Here is a 22,625-nt window from a genome sequence, read left to right on the forward strand (position 1 = left end):
ATCCATAAAAAACTAGTGAGCAAAGTTAAGCTTGGTCTCATCAGTCCATAAAACTTTGTTACAAAGCTTTTGTGGCTCATCTGTACTTTTTGCAAAATCCAATCTAGCCTTCCGATTCATTTTGCCGATGAGTGGTTTGCATCATGTGGTATGGCCTTTATATTTCTTCTCTCGAAGTCTTCTTCGAACAGTTGATTGTGAATCTGATTCGTTAATCACGAGTGGACATGCGCACGAGTAACGAGTGGGGATATCCACCCCCGAGATCCACAGATCTATACATGTTCAGTGTTTCTGTACTTTTTTGCACAAACGTGCTGTTCTCTAACAAAGAGTTAAATGACAAAATTCACAACAGGTATTTGCTCCATGAATTGACCAATACATTTTAAAGGACGTCTACTTCTATGCATTTCTGTGACTCTTCTAGTCTCTTTCTGTTCTATCTTTGTTGGAGCCTGCTGACGACACTCTATGCTCAGTGACCACTTCCCTCTTCGAACATATTTTTAAAGACTCACAATGATGAGGTACTGTTTATTCATTGCTAGTCATGTCTTGGCCTCATGATGTCAAAATGTGTGCGGCATGTCCAAAACGACTGTTAAAATCCACGTTGTGATTGAACCAAGAAATATATTGGTCGATTCATTGATTAAACACCTGGTGTGAATGTGTAAAAAAAAAGGGGTACGTTTTTGTGGCATCGTGGATGACGTTAACGGCCCTCTGACGCAGCAAGTGTTGCATACATTACTCACCCCAACGCAATGTTTTATCACTCACCTCCTCCAGGTCTCTTCTTTAGTTGCTGTTAGGTTTCTTTTTCTGGTTGACTTGTCTGTAATTTGTCAATATTGTTCAAGGACCGGTGATGTTAGATAGCATCATTGACACGCACAGAATGTAAGACGCTTCCTGTCAAAGGAGTTTGAAATATCTGGATTGTTAGAAAATGCTGTTGACATGGAGCTTGTAGTGTCTGATTCCAGGTGCATGCAGGTCTTTAATACGAGCATTAGAATGTCAATCCATGTGCGTCTTTCTGCTATGTGTGGCTTTCTGATTGGTGATAGAGTGGGAGCTGAGGTATAGTGACTGAAAGCCGGTCCATACAGTATCTGAGATCGCATTGGCTCTTTGTGTGTGCGCACGTGCGTGTTTGTGTATTTGTGTGTTTTTCCTTACTATTTCTGGGTTAAATATCGCTGCTTTTAGTGGTATGAACTCTTCCACTCTCGTCTCTCTGCTTTCCTCCCTCAGTTATCCCGGCAGATGTCAGGCATGGCCACAAATGGAGGCGCGCCACCATCAGGGGCAGCCAGTTGGTCCGCAGCACCAGCAGCTTCCGGACAGACCCTCAGCACTCAGCTGTGGAAGTGACGAGTGAGCAGCCCAGAAAATTAGTAGTGCAGCCTGTGGCACCTACTTAACAACCCTCCACCGTAGCATCCCCAAGGTTCCTTTAAAAAGCCAAGACAATACAGTGAGGGGGGAAAAACAAAACAAAACTGGCAGCCATCATGTTTTCTCTTAAGTGGATCTCTTTTTGATTTCCTGTTGGTATTGTGTGAAGAGTAGGTAGAGTTACAGCACAACAAACAATAGAGGACACTGCTGGACGGAGTATCCGCTGTAGTAATCTTATAGTCCTATAATATCATGAATAAAATGATTAGATAGTTAATAGTCATTGACTACGTACAGTAGATATGAACCCCTTGTGGTGGTTGGTCTCCTCTCTCCGCTGTGCATGGTATAATCCTCCCACACCTGCCCTCTCACCTTCTCTATAGAGGTGGGCAAGTCATATTATGGCCAGTACTGTATTTGTGTGAAAAGGATATGTGAACTCCAGAGCCGTAGCCAGTGGTCACGTCAGTCATTCATGTCACGGACACTTTGACCTCATCACAACAGCAAATAACTAATCCCAACAAGTAACTAAATAGAACAGCAAATGAAAAAACAAAATGAAAGGAAGCTACCGGAAAAAGCAGGCACTGGTCAGGGAATAGATGTATCGCTGATTAGACGAGAGGGACGACTTGATTGGATGCTTTGACGAGGAAGTTATTCCGCGTCTGACTTGGTCTTTGAAATAAGCTTTACCGGTGATTCAAACGTAGCTACTGCTATCAAACAATACTTTGACTGGGGACATATGTAACCCGTGATTTTGTGGATCTGCATTACATTCTGGAACTACTGCGACACTTCCTGTGCGGTCGACCACACCGGGGTTCGAATCCACGCTCTCACCGTATCATGTATTGGGAGACGAGTGTCCGGGCCGCTAACGCAGCGGCTAGCAACCTTAGCTTGCTCCCGTTACACATACATATGAGGTGATACTGGATAGATATGCTCAAGGCTAAATCATCATATTCAAATTAGTATGCGCACGCTGACAACTCATTTAAAACTGGTTGGGCTGCACAGACGTCGCCGTCCAATCGAGTCGTCCCTCTTGTCCAATCAGCGAATAGTCTTATCTCAATCACCAGTACTACCTCTTCCGGTAGGTTCGTCCAATCAGCAATGAGTATTATCCACGAACAGTCTCTACCTTTTCCGGTAGCTTAATTTCATTTTGGTTTTTTTCATATGCTGTTGTGTTTAGTTATTTGTCGTTGTGATTCGTTATTTTCTGTTGTGTTTAGTTATTTGCTGTTGTGTTTTGCACTTCCGGGCCACCGTATGTTTCTCCTTTCCACTTGGTGTATAAATCTCATCCGAGGAGTCAGTCCTTACAGCCAGCTGTGCAATGTGAAATAATTCAAAATGATTACATTTGTAAGTTGATTTGGTAAAACTGTTCTGAGTGTTTAGTCGTCGATTCTCACACACACACACACACACACACACATGATATATATATATATATATATATATATATATATATGACAATATAGACAATATAGAATTTGTGGTTGATGTTTTATGGTGTTGTTTTCAATGAAAAAGCAGATTCAATTAGTATAATTGCTTAGCCAATTCTAAAGTACATTTACAGTATGAAAATATGTATCACTGTTGTTCTTATAAATTATATAATTCAGTCAATTAAAATATATCAAGGATCCATGCTGAGTCATTGTTCGACATATTTTGTTTGAGTTCGTTTATGGCCGTATACCGAAAAGTCCCCACCAAACCCGGCATATTTGCATTGTAGTCCATTACTACTGCTCACTGAGAGGCTGATTGACTAAAGGTTTTCACATGCAAATATGGGTGTAAACTTGATTGCTCATGCAAACAGACGTGGAAACTGATCCACTAACAGGGCGCACCCAGGATTACGTCTGCTTTCTGTGAGGAGTATATGCAAATAGGTTACATTAATTTAGCACATCCAATGTGAATTATCAAACTGAATTGCAAATGAATTGCAATGGATGATTTTTCATCTTTAAAAAGCACGTCTCAAAGGCAGGTGCAAATGGCACCCCTGTGCGTTACCATGATGAGGAGATGCAGGGAAAATGAGGTGATGTGGAGGACGGATCTTTTTCACTTGTGTAAAAATAAAGAAATAAAATAAATGTTTTTCCCATAGCCAAAAATGATTACAACATATCGTCTATTCAGCAATCCAATTTTGGAGTTTCTGACTGATCTAAGGGTTGACTTGGAACCAGTCATGCCATATCATCTATAACAAAACTCTGCATGTGGGTCATTTCAGCACTGGGCTCTGAGCCAGTTAAGTCGTTCATTTTGTTTGGGGACTGCTCCTGCATTCCTGAAGGCAATTTGAACTACCGCAGAATCACAGCGATCCATCTCAGTGCACTTTAAATACTGCAGAGCGAGTACCGTATTTTCGCGACCATAAGGCGCACCGTATTAAAAGGCGCAGTCTCAGTTACGGGGTCTATTTCTGCATTTAACACATACACAAGGCGCACCGTATTATTGGGCGCAGGCATGGTAAAACATACGCTAGCTTAAAAGATACGGTAGCATGCATGCACGCTAAAACATACGCCCCGTTGTGCGTATCGCTACCGTGCCGGTCCCCTTCTTTGCTACCGTTCTTCTCCACAGTGTGGTTCACCGGGATGTCGAAAGTGAGTGGCACCTCGTCCATGTTGGTGATGTGGTTGGGCTGTTCTTTGCTCATGAATCCATTGCTCCAGTTGCTCTTTCAACTCGGGCCACCTCGCCTTATTTCCGCGGAAACTCAGCTTCGTCTTCTTGACTTGGCGAAGCTCGTTTTCCTGCTTCCTCCACTTGCGAACCATGGATTCGTTGATCTTGAATTCTGCTCGATTCCCATGTTGCTCTGCGTAACTGATAGCTTGCAGTTTAAACTGTGCTTCGTAAGCGTGTCTCTTCGTAGGTGCCATTTTCGGGGGTCCTTAGCCAAACCGATGCACATACCGGAACTATATACCGAATGGGGGCGTGCCTTTAGCGTCCTCCTTCACGCACAACCTTCCCCCTTTAACGTCCGCATGCTGTCCTCAGCCATGTCCGCCTTTCCTCTATATAAGCAGCGTGTCGGCAGGAAATGCTCCCAGTCAGTCAAGCGGAGTGCTCATCAAAGTCACACAACAACATTTACAGATTTTGGATTTTGGTCCATTTTGGAGAAAATTTAAGACCTTTAAGTGCGCCTTATGGTCGTGAAAATATGGTACTGTATCTCAGTGTATTGTGGTTCTGTTTCCCAAGATTGTCCTCAGGGAACAGAATAGTGAAAAGTGTATTTACTTTCAACTGTAGAACACCCAGCAAATCTCTTCCTCCAGTCTATAAAAATGCAATGTAAAATCCCTAGTTGAATCTTAACCTAGTGTTCTGCCATCCCATTTTTATTGTGTTTGTTGTTGCGTGTCGTGCAAAAGAAGCACAATTAGTGTGAAGCAAATAAACCTGCATGACCAATGAGACAGTGGTGACCTGTATGAAAATGCTTGATGGGTCCCATCATTGCTGTTGAGTTCATGCTGAGGGTAAAAGCAACAGTACAACTGCAAACACACACAAAAACGATTCACTGCCACACCGATGCAGAAAATCACATTCACTCCTAACAGGGTCCCGTGGCCGCGCAGTAAATATTCACTGTTAAGCGAACTATACTGTATGTGCTTAGTGTGGATGAGACATCAACACGACATGTCGTCCAGGTTTATTTACATTTGTCTACATTTGTTTCGGTGCCTAATACAAAACATGTCTCTGTGCATTAATACCATAAATGTATCTGTGTTCATTGTTGTTCAAAGACGAGATTACTATTTTGTGTTTTGGGAATTCCATTTCATTTGTATTGGTTCCAGCGTTTACCAGCAGAACATTTGCAATAAAGGATGTTGGATCCTTGATGTAACTGTGCTCTCTTTATTATACACTACTTTATCCTGTGTTGTTCAATACTGTGATGCTGTATTTATAGTAGACAATTGTACTTTGGGATGTGACTTGATGCCTTCTAACTGCAGTACTCAATTGAGCTGAGCTTTTTCTGTGTCTGTCCGCATTAGTGATGGTTTCTTGTTATTTGGACAACTGTCAAAACATTGACAATGAGAGGGTACACATACCCACATTATGTTAAACTTTGGGGTCATTTAGAGGGGAATAACAGCCGTTACAAATAATAATTTAGGCATCACTAAATTGTTACCACATTAACTTTTTATTCATTATTATGAATAAAGACACCACATCTGGAAGAATTTCTTCATTTTTCTTTTCTGTAAGACCTTGAAGGTGATAAGAAATTGGATTTCTGTGTATTATGTACTGAACAGGAAGGATATTCGTGCATGTCATAAAGCTTCAAAACAATCAATTTTGTTTGTTTTACATTCACAAATAGAGATGTAAAAAGATCACAGCTTCTGTTTATCTCGGTGGCTAACAAGACTAACCAAGTTATCAAAGTATACAAGATATGAGTATTGAATACTTCCCTTCTTGCTGCTTTGTAAAGCAGTCATATGTGTATATTCCATGACCTCTTCAGGGGACCCTCAAGGCTCATTGCATGCACCACTTTACTTTGCAATTTACAGAATTCCTACCTGAAATCATCCTCTGCCTTTGCTTCCATTACTAGAAAACGTGTCTCCCCTCTGATTTGGGGTGGGTATTTGACATTTCACATCCTTCACTGACAATCTCTCAGAATGTTCTGACTCCTATTCCAGTGTTGCATTTAGCAAAGTAATGTTGCCCAGAAGCAAAGTAATGTTGCCCAGAAGAGTGTACTGTACTTGAATTCAACTTCTCATCGTTGTACTATGTTCTTCTTCTAGTTGAGCCTGAATCCAGAGTATAAATACTGAATTCCATTTTGCTTTAACTGCTTCAAGATGCAAATTAATTAACCCACTGATCTCATCACTTTATGGTCCTCTTCCTAAACATGTTTTGTGTCTTGGTTGGTACAGATGATGAAACACACATTTATCAAATAGAACTGAAAGACAATTCATTCAGATCTCTGATGATCATTAACTCGGAATGTTACAGTAGTCATGTCAGACAATGTTGGCAAGTACTTTTAAACAGACCACAAGTCTTGATTGTTTAGGGTTACATCACAGTATTACACACCTCAAGTCATGCTTAAATCACAAAAAAAAAAAATCACATTTGGACTTAAACACAATGCTGATTTTTTTCATTTTATTTATTTTTTATTTTACAACCAAGTAGGGAAGAAATGTACAGTTTGCAGTCATTGGTGGTGTTTCAAACTTTCCATTGCTGCTCTTTAATTGACAGGTGATCAGTCTGGGACCAAGGTCACCTGGGATTGACTCCAGCCCCCTCTGTCAACCCTGAAGTGTCATTCAGGCGTTGAAAGTAGATGGTTGGACATTGTTCAGTGGTGTCCGACTCTCACTGTTCATGTTGACAGTTCTCGACTGATGCACTTGCACAGTGTTAGGTTGTTATTCATTGGGGAGAACGAGCAATATGCTGCCAGCCATGTGGTCATAATCCGGAAGCCCATTCTGGTTTTAAATACACTTCTCTTCATATCTCACACCTCAATGACAACTGTGTCCTTAGGATGTTTAGACTCATTTCCAAGGTGTGGTTTCTCAGTGCGTGTATGCCAAACCAGCACCTGGGAAAAAAGGTAACAAAAAAGCAGTTGAATTACTAAAAAAAAAATATATATCATGTTTGAATGCAGATCACAGATTATTATAAAACTACAGTATATAGTTAGCAGTGGCCTGACATCTGTTGCCAGTTGTTTTTTTTTTGTTTTTTTTGCACCCTTATTCCAAAATGACATTTTCCCCCTCGAGGTTTCAACATAACACCTGACATTTTTGGGGGGGAATTCTTTTTGAAAACACTTAAGAATAAGAAACCAACATGCACATAAGCCTTTGCTCAACACTTGACTGATGCACTTTTGCTACAATTGCAGCCTCAAATATTTTAGAATTTGATGACACTACTAGCGTGGCACACCTGTCTTTGGGCAGTTTCACATTTCTCTATGCAGCACCTCTCATGCCCTATCAGGTTGGTTAAATACAATATTAGACAGTGGACACTTGACTGTTTTAGCAGAAACAATTTGAAGTTCAACCGAAAAACTCGAAGGAAAAAGGGCTCAAAGGGTAAAAAGTAAGTAAGTTAGATGAGTCTGATTGCACCCAGCAATTACTTTTCATTGTTTATCATGTTTTTCTTATAATTTTGTGAGAGAGAAAAAAAAATTGTGGGTATATGTTTCCACAAGAATATCAGTGATGATAAACCTTAGAGGGAAATGTAAATGACTATATACAAAGAAAGTACTTATTGTAGGAAGTACTCAGCAAAAGGTAAGGTTCTCGACATGCTTTTGTTTTTAAGTTATATGTGTGTAACCTCTTTTTGAATTTACATTACAATTAAGTATCCTAAAATTCACAAAAAAAATACCTGTATAGCATTTAGAAGTTTGATAGTGTCACCAAATCCTGGCTGGATTTAAGTTACACATTTTTATTTTTTATGTGGCCCAGTTTGGATTTCCATCCATCCATTTTCCGTACCACTTATCCTGTTGTGGGGTAGCTGAAGCCGTTCCCCAGTGACTGTGCGAAATGCTGATTATTATGCCATGCACTGGTCGCCACTCCATCACAGGGGACATATGGGGACGGACCTTTCACACTCATATTCACACAGTCACTGAATGGGAATTGAATCTTTGCTTCCTGTTTCCCAACCAGTGACCCAGTTTGGATAGTCGTTCTTAGAAGACGACTCCATATAGCTTGCCTTCACCTGCACTTTGCCGGGTCAAAATAACATGTGGATCAAATATCTGCTTGAGTGACTGCAGTGGGTGCATCTAAATGTGCCAGTGCTGCCAAAGCACCCAACTGCTACTCTGAAATTAGGATTTGGGGGGAATTGACTACTACTACATTTCCCTTCAAAATGTTTTTCGGCGAGCACTGCACTCATATTCCATTGTGTTTTGCTTCTTGCTGGTGCATGTGCCAGGAGGGATTCTCCATTCTGACACATCACGAAATGTCTCCGAGCAAAAACAACACCCATCGCTGCAGCTCTTTTACACATTTTGCAGTCAATGTTACAACGATAATGGTGAGAAAACACTTTGACACCTGCAAAGATTGATGCTTTCAACGAGAGCAACGAGTCATTATATTAGCACCCCATTTATTTATTATCTCCCTAAAGCTAATTAACTTAGAATTCCGATGTGTATGACATTTGTGACTCCAAAGCAACATTTTGTACTCTGAGGTTCACAGGGGGTTGATTTACAGCAGGCTGCAAATACCACAACTGTGTGTGTGGGGGCTTCTTCACTTGGAATATGTCACTTCCTACCCACTGTGCCACTAATTGGCCCACTTTGCATACTTAACGAGACTAATGCAACATCCACTAAGAACTGTGCCAGAGCTGTGGCGACTGTGTGTGTGCGTGTGTGTATGTTTGTGCGTTTGTGTCCACCTGCACTAAGAGTGACCTTTGTGTTGCCCTGGAATATCCTGCTCCTTTTTTCACATTTGGCATGGCTGACTTTTTCTCCTATGGCTTTGCGTGCTCTCGCTTTTCTTTTTCTTTTTTAAATTCTCTTCTTTCCCTGAGGCAACTTGGAGACCAAAAGCTTTATCTGGGTGGTTTCTTCCCCTTAATAGCATCCAGAGAGGAAGGAAAAAAAGACTTCTCCTCATCAGAATTAGAAGTTTGTGAAGAAAAAACAACTGGGAAATTACCCAAATAACTGAAAAGTATCAACGTAATGTAATTTCTTAAGTCACGGGTGTCAAAGCCATTTTTTGTCACGGGCCACATCGTAGTTATGACTTCCCTCGGAGGGCCGCTACGACTGTGAACCCATACTAATGAAAGATTACCTCATATACTGTAATTACATACAGTATACACAACACATTGATGAATTACTAGTTTTGAAAAACTTGTTTTTCGACTATTGCATTTCTTTTCAAAGGGGGATCGGTAACAAAAAAAATGCTTGCAAATATCTCAATGGTATTACGCCAGAACACAATGAGCAATTTTGATTTGCTTTCGCGGGCCACATAAAATGATGTGGCAGGCCGGATCTGGCCCCCGGGCTACCAGTTTGACACCTGTGTCTTATTTGATTAGTCGTACCCAAAATGTGCTGAAATATACAAGTCATTTTGACATCATATAAATGGTATAGTTGGAATGCGAAACATGTACAAATAAATAAAATAAATAACATTTCAAAAAATCCAACTCCAAACAAAGATTGTTATGCTACTCTGCAGTGGAGTGAGGGCAAAAAAAAAAGACCCCTTTGAATTTTTGTCAAAGAGGCAGATACACACATTTACAATCAACCTGTGGCTTCTTTTTTTATGTATAGCTTTTATGAACAACAGAACTAGTTTATAATTAGCTTGTCTGCTTTCCTCTTAATTGACCGAGTACTACTTATGTTCAGTATTTTACTAGCCACTAAGCTAGAAGAGAGCAATCTTCCAAACTGTATGGCTATATACTGCAGGTGAGTGCTATTGTTAATCAAATGTCGGTCACCACTGATCATTTGTTAGCATAAAATAACACATTGGGATTAAAAATGTGTTTACAAACCTATACAAGGTGCATCATTATTGTGGAATTACATAATTGTGGACTTAATGAGAAACATAATTTATTTTATTTCTACTTACATGTCTTACCCCCCCCCCAAAAAAAAAAGCCAAAAGCAACACGAGTCCTCTTGCAATAAATCTAATAAACAAATGGATCAAACGGCATACAATCGATATGTAGAAAAACTCAGGAAAGCAAACCACATCTGCTGCTTGCCACTGATGCATTAAGTCTACAATAATAGAATAAAACACCATTTATCAAAAGCCCGAAAGTCAATTCAAATTAAATAGACCCAAGTGTCATTTTTCAGTCCTCTCCTTGTGTCCCTCTCGCCAGCCATCTATTTTCTATAGCGCTTATCCTGTTTAGGGTTGCGGGGAAATGGAGCCTATCCCATCTGATTCCTGGCAAAAATGTGGACTCCACCCCGGGGCTGCTCACCACTCAGTTGCAAGGCACATATAGAGAAAGACACCTATTCACAGAGTGGAACGGGAATCCACGCTGCCTGCCAGTAACTTCACTCTGGTCATGTTCACCTTTAATCAACTTCCAAGTGTTGAGCTCATTGCACATACAGTATTGGGCTCTGTTTTCATAGACGACGCATTTGCAGTGGGGCACAAATCCTGGCGTATCCTTATTTGCGTGCAAGCGGAAGGCTCGCTGCGTGTTTTTGCCAATTTAGCAGATCAACTGACCTTTGACATTATTTGGTGCCAGAAGGTCGGTCTGAACTAAAAATCTTGGTGCAGCGGACTTAACGCAATTTTGGGTAATTTTGATCAGGGCACAGGCAAATCTGACGTCTGTGGGGATAGAAACATGATGCATAGATAGATGCGTATCTAAGTTTATCACCTGCTCATTCTGTATTTAATAAGGGTACCCGCTCACATTGTCTGTTGCCACACCGGCCATGATCAGTAACAAAGCTCCAGTCACACACCGATTGCATTGTTCTCGTCCGCACAGAGATGCTTCCACGAGAGACTGAGAGTGCGCCACATTCAAAGGGATCGAACATCGATCGATTGAAACGGGCTGTGTTCGCTCCCACAGCGGCACAGATCCAGCCTCTTTTAAATACGCTGGCTTACCAGAACCCGGTCCAACCTGCCGCTGTGCAGGTTGACGCCGCCCGCCGTCACCGGTCATGAAAATACAACCCGTATTCTGGGGTTGAGACGCTTGTACCAAAAAAGACTGAGTAACACGGACCATTTGACGAGAAGAATCGGGTGTGTTTGACTGTGAACACAACCCGAGGCTAATTAATGGACTGAGTGCTGTCATATTGTGACTGGGATGAGCCTTTACTGAGTGAGTCATGATGTCAATCCGTGACATATTTCTTCATTCTCAAATTAATCTCATAACTTCAACCCAGCCAGTGAAATGACTGATGATGTCACAGCCTGTTAAAGGCCAGCATTCATATCAGCCCCATTAAAGGTAATGGGGCTGATAATTGCGGTGATAGTTTCAACACAGAGCTGTCAGCCGCAGCTGCAGCTGCAGCAGCGGTCGACTGGAAATGATGAGCCAGCAGGTCTGAATCTTTATCCTGTTCCCTGCAGGAGACTTTAACCAATAATCCTCTAGGGAGATACTGCGATGCCACACGCAAACACACAAACACACGTACACACTCTCTATAAGGACAAATAGTTTCAATCGCCACATAAAATAAAACTACTGCTGCATTTTTTTTTTTTTTTTTACAATGGACTTAAGTTGGATCTGGCCTGAGGTTTTAAATGTTTCAACACGCTTGAAAGCACTCATAGATGATTCAATATTCATTATTCTCCACATCATGACATCACAGGACTTGGAAGCGACATAAAAATGTGTCTGTGTGTGGGGGGCGGGCGGGGTTCTTTGACCTTTGCTACCCAGCTATTCAATGGTTCATACATACATTAAGCCTATATTAATGCAAAACCAGATCACAAAGAATTCCATTATCATTCAATTGGCACAAGATGCATTGCGAAAAGAGGAAAATGTAAATTATGCAGTCAAAATCTGGGACTGAGAGACCGGTGTCTGATGGTAGAAAATGGAATCATCACATGGTTACCAATGTAGTGAGAGCAATAGATGAAAATGTGTCTTCTACTTTTGGGCGGCTACCAGCTTTCCCAACAATCGTATGTCAGTTATGACCATGGCCAATCAAAGCACAAATAGTTATTATGTGTTTGTAATTTAAGACCGACACATAACCAAACTAATTCGAGCGTTGTGAATATTCACTTTGAATGGCAACATAATCAAAAACAGGTACAATTCTGAATATGGTTGTCACTATGTAAAGTCTTCTCAAGTAAAAAAGTAAGACTCTATATAAGGGGTGTCAAACATACGGCCCACAGGCCAGAACCGGCCCGTCACCCCTGACGGGGGGTCCAATCCGGCCCGTGGGGATGGAGAACACGTTCACTGCTATTTTTCAATAAAAGTAAAGTTTTTTTGCTAATTTTGTCCACTGGAGGGTGTACTGCCAACACTTAAATGACATTGATGCCAAGTTTCAGGAGCACACAAATGTAAAATGGTGTGCCATGGTCACACTACAATTGTGTTGAAATAAATACCTCCTGTAGAAATGACATTGAATATTACATAATTTCTGTCAAAAGCTCCACTTAAAACGAGGTTGGTTTGTTGGAACCTTTTTTTTTTTTTTTTTTTTTTCCGATGCACTTCCACAACTTCAATTTTTATGTATACATTTACAAAGGACGCATAACTGAATGGTGCACGCTCACTGATTCATAATACTGTTGAAATAAATGTTTGGTTAAAAAATTCAAAATGCTCATGATTTGCAACAAGGTAATGAATAAATGTGAATATTTTCCGAAATTACTTCCGATATTATATAATCTAATTATTAAGTAATATTAATTACTAGAACAATGGGGACATTTTTTTCACTGAGTACTTTCTTACTCAAGGACTACTTTTTACTTTTACTTGAGTCATATACAGTAATTCTAACGTAACAGTACTCTGACTTGAGTAGAATATCTGGCGACTCTACCCAGCTCGGTTTGTGTGTAGATTCTTAGTTATCCAGGTCATGGTAAACTGCAAGTGTTGAAACAAGGCGACTGGACTTTTCCTTATTGTTGAATTTGTTGTGTTTGTTGTCTTTTTTTTTTTACAAAAATGCTAAAAAATGACATAGCAATTACACTCTTAGGTTAACGAAGAGTATTTTTACACAGCTTTTCACATGATGTCGAAATGAAATTTCAGATTTTTTTCACTTGAGTTAGTAAACTGTTAATTTCTCATCTGTTACTCAAAGTGTCATATGTGTATTTGCGTGTTCCTACCAATTCTGTTTTATTACGGGCTTTTTCTTTCTGAAAAATTCAGACCTTACTAAGCCATTATGATATATGAAATGCTATTATGCCTATTCATAAGCTACAGTAACAAATGTGAGAGTTGAGTTAAAATAAACTCATCAGCAAGAATCACTATTATATAAAAAAAAAAAGTGCAACTGGCATTTTTGGAAAAAAACAACATGAAAAAACATGTACCCAAATAAACAACCAACTACAGTTATTTGTTTTTTTAATTAATGATAGTTTATAAAAGGATCATTTGATGAATAAATATTGTTTATTATGTGACATGAAATAACTTGAAATGTGAACCTTTGTTTAATTGGAGTAGCTGCAAGTTTGCATTGCATTTTTGGTCTACATTTCATTTCCTTCAGTAAACATCACAAATGCCAACACTGTCAAAATAACGGGGGGAACAAATAAGTAAAACCTGTTTAGCCTGGAAACAGTGGACTGTAATACTTTTAGTTGATGATTCCCTTGGAAGCGGGTAATAGAATCCATTTCTCAGCAGGTCTTTGAAGGCACCTCTGTGATGGTTGTCAAGAGGATGAGTGGCTTCATAAAAGCAAGTGCCAAAAGGGGCTGCGGTGATTTAAGATGAACAGCATCGATCTAAGCTGTCTTCGCACAGAACTACAATTGACTGCGTCACATAAAACCGTTTCCAGTCTATTCAAGCTGTGTGTCTAAGTTTAGAACAGGCCACCGGCTTTAAGCATGACTCATGCTGTCAATACAGTAGCGGGGAGAAAATATCCACTGCAAGTTAATGACATTTCTTTCTTTTTTTTTTTTTGTCTCTCCTTCAAACACACACACACCTACACGCACACACATGCACACGGACGGATGGATAGATAGCTTGATAGAAGATTAGGGAGAAAAAGGTCATTGAGTTGAAAGCAGAAGCATACATACACGATACAGTATAAAATGTCAGTATAAATTGAAATCAGACTTAACTTTTCCTGTTTGAGGTCAGTTAGGATTAGCAAAATTATCTACATTTGCTAAATGCCAGAATAATGAGACAAGGATTTTTTGGGGGGCTATTTTTCATCAAAGTCAGACGTTTACATACATTTCAGTCGTATTTAGAACCGCCGCCTTTAAACATTATGACTTGGGTCAAACCTTTTGGATATCCTTCCACAAGCTTCTCAGTTGCCAGGAATTTTGTCCCGTTCTGTCAGGAAGGACAGAACTGGTGTAACTGAGCCAAGTTTGTAGGCCACCTTGCCCATAAATTGTTTTTCAGGTCAGCCCATAAATTTACAGTGGGATTAAGATCAGGGCTTTACTTCTACTTCTTCTACTTCTCCTGAAGTCACTTTGTAGCCAGTTTGGCAGTATGCTTTGGAACATTGTCCATTTGGAAGACCCATTTGCGCCCAAGCTTGAACTTCCTGGCTGATGTCTTGAGCTGTTGTTTTAGTATTTCCACATAATGTTCTTTTCTCATGCCGCCGTCTGTTTTGTCCCTCCAGTAGCAAAACAACCCCACAACATGATGCTGCCACTCCTGTATTTCAAATGACGTATGGTGTGCTCAGGCTTGCAAGCTTTTTCCTCCGAACATAGCAATGCGCATTATGGCAGTTCAATTTTGAGTTCCGTCAGACCGCAGGACATCTTCTCCGAAAATTAAGGTCTTTGGTAATCTGTCTTCTTTATGTTTCTTTTGGAGTAATGGCTCCTTCCTGGCAGAGCGGCCTTTCAGCCCATGCTTGCACAGTACTCATTTCACAATGGATAATGACACATACTGATAAGTTGCAGCATCTTCACAAGGTCTTTTGCTTTTGTTCTCGGGTTGATATGCACATTTCAGACCAAAGCACGCTCATCTGATTGTTTGAACAGATAAACGTGGCACCTTGAGGCATCTGGAAATTGCACCCAAGGTTGAACCAGACTTGTGCATGTCCACAATTCTCTTTCTGATATCTTGGCTGATTTCTTTTGTTTTTCCAGTGATGTTACACAAAGGAGCAGTGTGTTGCAGGTGTGCCTAGTTCAAATACATCCACAAGGGTGTCTCTAATGAACTCACAGAGGCTTCCAAAGAAATGAAATTACTTTATGTAAACTTCTGACTTCGAAGAAAGTAACGAAAAAATGGCTTTCAAAACAATCATTGCCACATTATTCTGGCATTTAGCTAATACAGATAGTTTTGCTGAGCTGGATTGACCTAAAACAGGAAAGGTTTAGTCTGATTCCATGTCAAGCTGAGAAAAAAAAACTCCAAACATGAATATGATTTGTGAGGAGACAAAGAACGTCGTCCTCCCTGTGTTGCCCATTAGACTGCGCAACCTGCCCTGAATGTCACAACACTATGTATAGCTGAATGTGCTTTGTCACTGTGTTTCTCTTCTAATCTGAGTGGAACTTTGGATTCAACAAGATGTCATAAAATGGAACCTCTACATTTAAATGCCCTCAAAGTTGTGCAATTCGGAGTTCAAACAAACATTTTTTGAAAAAAAATATGCCTCAAATGTAAATCCTCGCGTTCAAACTGCTGTCGTGCATTATACAGTAGTCCTCTTTTTTTTTTTTTTTTTTGCCACCAGTGATGCTAAAGACAAGAAATATGATGAAGTGGTAGCAATACAACATTGCTGTTCGGGCATCTCAGTACATAATGACTACAGTATGTCGACAATAACCATGAAAGAGGAATGGAATGTACCGTACATTGCTCAGTAAGCTCTTTTGAATTGTAATGTGAAGAGACTCACCTCTGAACTATAGTCAGCAATCTTCCGCTACACATTAGTCAAATGATCTAAGGTCATCATTTATTGTTATGACATTGCAATATTACATTTTATAATACAGTAATTAAATTCTTTGTACACTTAAGATACAAAGAAGAAATCTCGGGAAAAAAATACATTGCCTGTCCAATTAAAACCGGCAGCAAAGGTGTGATCTCTTAAATTTCACTTATTTTCTATTTTAGATGATAGAGAAGTACCAGTTAATTATAGCTGCCTCACAGTGAAATGTTCCAACCTAATGCAAAAAAATCTATACATCTCCACCCTAATGAGAACCAGCAGTATAGAAAATTGGTCAATGGATGTCTGCTAAATAAAAACCATAAAAGTTTCAGATACTGAACTTCAGTATGAAGCTCCATTGCATTCACTCTCGATATAACCAGCAGGGCCCTCACACTAACCCGCGTGCAGTTGTTGGCCTTGGGCTCCAACTCCGTCACTTTTGTGATCTGCTTGAGGAAGTCGGACTCCTGCATTCCTGGCTGGGATCCCCGTCTCTTGAACTGTGCCCTTGGATTCGCCAGGATCACCTGGAGGTTCACAGCGAAACCTGGAGGAAAGAAGGAGGGCGAGAGAGAAAGACAAGGTGGAATAAGGGCAGAGGGAGGCATGAAGACGTTAGCCAGCATCCATTAAAAGCCTATTATGAAGTTATTATAATCACACCAGGTAATGATAGCATGCATTCGTGTGTCTAATGACTATGATATGGCTGATAAGAAATTAATTTACCACAGGGGTGTGCAATTCCCCAGCGGTAATTGCGTTATGGAGATGAAACCGTTTGGAAAGCTTTAGAAGACAGATGACAATACAGAGGTGAGCTATAATAGAGCTTTATAATGGATGGTCTGCAATAATATTGAGAGGACTGTGGGGGGACTGATTATTTGACTTTTCAAATTACTTTGGAATCATTAAATATATTAATTGCTCATGTGAATGCTCTGCAAAATACAGTGAAGACGCTCATGTCTGCTGTTTGTTTAATGTGAGACAAATAGCGATGAAATGTTGCAAAATTAGTATGTGTTATTTTTGCAAATGAGTACATATTTTAGTTGTACAGTTTATTATAATATTGAATTACAGTAAATGAGTCGAGGGAGTAGGGCTACGCATGAATCGGCGGTGACTCGAATCAGCATTCAGGGGTTGGCGTTAGGGGTTACGAAACACCCAATGAGAATTTTTGGATTTGAATCACAATGAATCAAAGAATAATATATGACTTATTTTATTCTGACAAGAGCTGCAATGCTGTCACGCTGCATTTACTTCAAAAAATAATTACAAAGTATTTCACAATTTTTAGCCTTTGTTTCTGGCCGACGGCGCAGTGCCATTAGGATTTACTGCGCATAGTTTCTACATATGGACAAAATGAACAAAAATACAAACTGTTAGATTTAAATGAAAAGAAGAGCATTTGTTTGTATTATTGAACGAAAGTTATATACAATACATTCATGCATTCATTTTCCGCACCGCTTATCCTCACTAGGGTCGTGGGTATGATGGAGCCTATCTCAGCTGACTCTGGGTGAGAGGCGGGGTACACCCTGAACTGGTCGCCAGCCAATCGCAGGGCACATAGAAACAAACAACACCTACAGGCAATTTAGAGTCTTCAATCAACCTACCATGCATGTTTTTGGGAGCAAACCGGAGTACCCGGAGAAAACCCACGCAGGCACAGGGAGAACATGCAAACTCCACACAGGAGGGGCCGGGATTTAAACCCCGGTCCTCGGAACTGTGAGGCAGCTGTGCTAAACAACAGTGTTGTTGTGCCGCTCTTTATTCGCCAAGTATGTCGAAAACACACAAGGAATTTGTCGCCGGTGCTGCTCGTATGACAACAGAAAATAATTTTGAGACATAACAACATAAAAAGACAGCAGGGAGAGTCACTGTGCAATGAAAGGTAATGCTGATACAATTTGTTTTGTTTTGTTTTTTTTCTTTTTGATTATTGTGCAAATGATGCAGAGTCCTCTGGTCACCAGCCAATCGCACTAAAGTTATATACAATACAACATGAATATTTAAAAAAAAGAAAGAAAAAAGCTAAACTTTTTTTTCAAACACATTCAGATGCCCACTGCCAAACTGAAAGAGGGAGGGTGAGGGTGGTTTCAGACCGTGCCGTCCACAAACATGAAATGCACCGACACTTTGCCCCCACTAGCGTAAGCTACATGGAATGCGCCGACACTTTGCCCCACTAGCTTAGCGTCATTGTAGGCATGCGGGCACAGGGTATTGTCGTACCTATGATCAAATGCGCTCAGTTTCCGTTTTTTCGGCGTTCTGCTTTTTACATTACACGTACGTTACGCTAACTGTAAAAGGTTTTAAAAGTAACGAGCTCGTTTTTAAAAAAGTAAGGAGTAGAAAGTACAGATGCTTGTGTTTAAAAAGTAAGGAGGAAAAGTAAAATGTCGCCAGAAAAATACTCAATTACAGAGACCTGAAGTACTACTTAAGTACAGTAACAAAGTACAAGTACACTTCCTACCGATGCATATGCCCAATTCCCCTACGATCTTCCAACTAGGTCAAAATGTCACAGCCATATCCTGGATTTTCTTACAAAAATGTGTGAATGAATAATGATAATACAATATATATTTTATTTTTGATGATGACAGAAATGGTTGCTGAATACTTATTATTCGTTGTCAGAAAATTTCAAAGAAAAAAAAATATACATGGATTTACTGAAGAGTTATTCATTATAATTATTCAAATTATTGACAAATTTGGCCTGAAGCGTGGTTGTGAATGAGGACCATTGTTACCCTCTGCTTGGATGATGACACTATTCTCTCTGCCTCAGCCTGCAGTTAGTTTGTGTTTGCCAGGACATTTCTAAGCATATTAAGTCATTTTTATTGACCGGCGCTCTGGATATCTGACTGCCTCTAGTTGTTTTGAACATATAGAAATCTGTAAGCGTCAGACCTCGATGAAAGCTAATGCAGCTAATTGGCTCGCAGCTCACTGAGATCGACTTGTTTATAACTTGCTTGTTGTTAGGGGAGTTGACAATACTCCAGAGAGTATGTCTTCTTCGTGACTGTACATTTTCAAGCGTATACATATTTTTAATATATTATCTCTTGCACTTAGTTACTACCGCTTTGTTTTTGGTTTTTTGTTGTTGCTCAAACTCTATTATATACGGTAATTAAGTGGCAAGGTCAACCAGCTTTTCTCTCGTTTCAATTTTTGACTGTCAACTGCAACAGGATGGATTCGTGGTTGACATGTCTTCGTCACAGTTCTGTTCTCGGTTTGAATCCTGACTGAGGAATTCAAATGTTCCCCCTGTGCTTGTGTAGGTTTTCTCCTGGTATTCTGTCTTCCTCCCACATTCCCCAAAAAGCTTAATTGGGTTAATTGAAGACTCAATTGCTCATCAGTGTGAATATGAGTGTGAGAAGTTGTTAGTGTATACGTGCCCTGAGATTGGCCGGTGATCAGTCTAGAGTGTAACCTGCCTCTCGCCCTACGTCACCTTTGATGGGCTCTATCTCATCCGCAACGTGTAACCTAATGAGGACAAGGAGGATAAAAAATTAATAGATGGATGATTCAATTGCTAATTAATTTGTCTTGTGGTCTTTATTCTGCTGTATACTGTAGTTAATTTAGTGTGTGTTGGTGTGACTTCCTAATCCTGGAGACTCTGTCCAAGGGTCTTTTGAAAAGGGCTTGAAATAAAATCTATTATTATTATTATTATTATTATTATTATTATTATTATTATACCCTCTTGTTGCACGTTGTTTGAAGTTTTTAGTAGATGAGAGAGGAACCAGATTGAAGCCTCTATTGACCAATAGGGATCATAGATGTCGCGATCACAGCGTGACGTCACTCACGCTTGCTTCAAGCTGAGTTTGAAAGTAAACCAGCAACTTTAGTTTTCTAGCAGCTGATATTTCCTCCGTTGGCAAGTTACACACATACAGAAATGTTTTGATTCAAATTCTACTGTCCCATTTAGTTGTCCCTCTCGTTTCGCTTTACTTTTTAGCGGCAACTCTCATGTCACGGCCAAAAAAGCCGAAAACAGTGCACAACGGGTCCACACGACGTACAATGCACGTTCATCATGTGAAAATATTCAAACAATACTTCTGTCATTAAAGTAATAATCTAAAGTGTTGGAAATGCCTTGCTCTCCTTGATGATGTGATGTTAATGGCTCAACAAATATGTTATTTTTTGGGTTTTCGGAAAATTTTGGAAATGTGAGAATTCTGCCCGACGCCAGCATTATGTAGAATACATACATTATGTACATTAGCCCCATTGTTACCGTTGTTAACCGTGAGGTGAAATTCACAATGAAAATTCAGATGTTCAAATTTCACATTTAATAATAATAATAATAATACCCTTGGTAATACTTCTGTATTATTTGATGACCATGGTGTCTGACATCCACGTAATTGCATGATAAAGGGCGTGCATTAACTAACGTGAATCAAAATAAGATTCCCATTAAGGTGATAATGACATGGACACAAATGCCAACGTGACAAATGAAAGTGTGGCTGTAGTTAGCCGAACAGAATTGCTCTGAGGGATCAGATCTTTTCAGAACCTGCTGCAGTCTGAATGCAAGGTCTATACATCATTACTGAATAATTGTTTATGCAAATTATTAGCGGGGAGCACAACTTGGCAATCAAGGCTTTAGTTGGGGAATTCACCTTGAGCAATTCAGCATTCTGACCACCTCTCATTTCCCTCTCCTCCTGTCTGAGCAGAATGTTGTTGACTGCGGTGATGCTGAATTAATGAAACATAGGGCTCGCAGATAGCAGTCCTCTGAGATATGAGTCAGCATGCATCTCACAGAGAGAAACTGTGGCCATCCAAATACTTTCAGCATATCATCCCCCATAGGTTAGGTTTTCTCAGTTTTATGCCAGGTCAACTGTAATATATAAAAAAAACAAAAAAAAAAACCTGCACTGTACATTCTGTTGTTGCCCACACATATGCCAAAAAAAGAAAAGCAGACAAGACAGGCCCAGACACACTTCAGTAGGTATATGTGGGCAAAGCATCCTCTTTTCCGAACATTTAGCTGAGAAACGGAACTAAACTAATGTATGTGTGTGTGTGTGTGTACACTTCCCACCTATTTCAGGATGAACCTAAAATGCACTATAACCTTTACAGGTGAATTTAAACTCTGAACCTTAGAATGCACATCCGATTGTTCAACGTTTGCGCAGTTTTCGCACAGTTTTGCTGCACAGTTTGCTGTTCTCCAACATTGAGCTGAAAGGTCAAATTCAGAGTGGAAGAGTCACAGAAAGTTATCGTATGCCTTTCTGTGACTCTTCCAGTTTCTCTGTATCTTTGTTGCAACATGCTGATGACACTTTGTGACACTCTAAGCTCAGTGGCCCCTTCCCCCTGAGAAGATCTTGTTTGAAGCCAGTGGCGAGGTACTGTTGCTCAATTGTTACGTGTCGTCGTGGTCTCATGATGTCAAAATGTGAAAAGCATGACGAGGAGGACCGTTAAAATGACTAATAATTACAGAAAGAGAAGAGAAAAGCAATTTGTAAGAAAACGATTCAAACACTGAACAGTTGGATGTGCATTCAAAATTTTAGAGGTCAAACTAAGTTCACCTGTAAAGGTTACAGTGCATTTTAGGTAAATCCTGAAATTTCACCCAAAAGCTGGATATCCCAAACTTTTAGTGAGTGGTGGATGTGGCAATGCTCCAATGCCATTATGGAGAAAATGTTTACCTATGCTTTGAAATTGCTTTTGAAAGTTTAATTAAGCAGTTGAACAATTATTTACATATGAACTGGTCATGATAAGTCGATACTATTAAAACTAGCTAAACACAGCTGGCAGGCGTGTCAATTAACACAGCATATAATGTACAGGCTCAAGGGAAGTCACGCAGGGTGTTCTGTATTGTTTTATTTGTTGTCTGAGCTTCTCCGGTAGCCATTGACCTGGAGGGAAGTACTCGATCGCCATGGCACAACGCTATGGCAAGATGGTCAGGTGAAGCGCATGGTGTTGGTATTGACTTAAAAAGGTGAAACATGCTTCATTATTATTTAAATTCAGCAGAATTCAACATATAATGGCTAAAAGATATTAATCTTTTTGTATGATTCCAATTTTATCTATGTTGAAGTCAGACTTACCATTAATTGATTTTAACAAACCATTTGTTGCTTCGATTATGCTTTATTATGTTGTTATATGGCGGCACGGTGGCCGACTGGTTAGAGCGTCAGCCTCACAGTTCTGAGGAGCGGGGTTCAATCCCCGGTCCCGCCTGTGTGGAGTTTGCATGTTC

General features: G+C 40.0%; 2 protein-coding genes across 3 annotated transcripts in view; one reads left to right on the top strand and one right to left on the bottom strand.

Annotated features, from left to right (window-relative positions):
• The window catches only part of LOC133485363 (stromal membrane-associated protein 1-like), a 76,405-nt gene extending 71,066 nt beyond the window's left edge, over positions 1 to 5,339 (top strand). For both annotated transcript variants that reach the window (XM_061788927.1, XM_061788928.1), the window contains one exon: positions 1,264 to 5,339. In XM_061788927.1, the coding sequence (XP_061644911.1) occupies positions 1,264 to 1,383 (120 nt within the window). In that variant the 3' untranslated portion in view covers positions 1,384 to 5,339. The remainder of the gene's footprint in view (positions 1 to 1,263) is intronic.
• A 291-nt stretch (positions 5,340 to 5,630) lies between these two features.
• b3gat2 (beta-1,3-glucuronyltransferase 2 (glucuronosyltransferase S)) overlaps positions 5,631 to 22,625 on the bottom strand; it is a 47,588-nt gene continuing 30,593 nt past the window's right edge. The window contains exons 3-4 of the mRNA XM_061788930.1: positions 16,672 to 16,820; positions 5,631 to 7,096 (exon numbers count right to left, since the gene is read on the bottom strand). Coding sequence (XP_061644914.1) covers positions 7,010 to 7,096; positions 16,672 to 16,820 — 236 coding nt within the window. The 3' untranslated portion in view covers positions 5,631 to 7,009. The remainder of the gene's footprint in view (positions 7,097 to 16,671; positions 16,821 to 22,625) is intronic.

This window comes from Phyllopteryx taeniolatus, chromosome 11 (genome assembly GCF_024500385.1).
Source record: "Phyllopteryx taeniolatus isolate TA_2022b chromosome 11, UOR_Ptae_1.2, whole genome shotgun sequence".
NCBI lineage: Eukaryota > Metazoa > Chordata > Actinopteri > Syngnathiformes > Syngnathidae > Phyllopteryx > Phyllopteryx taeniolatus.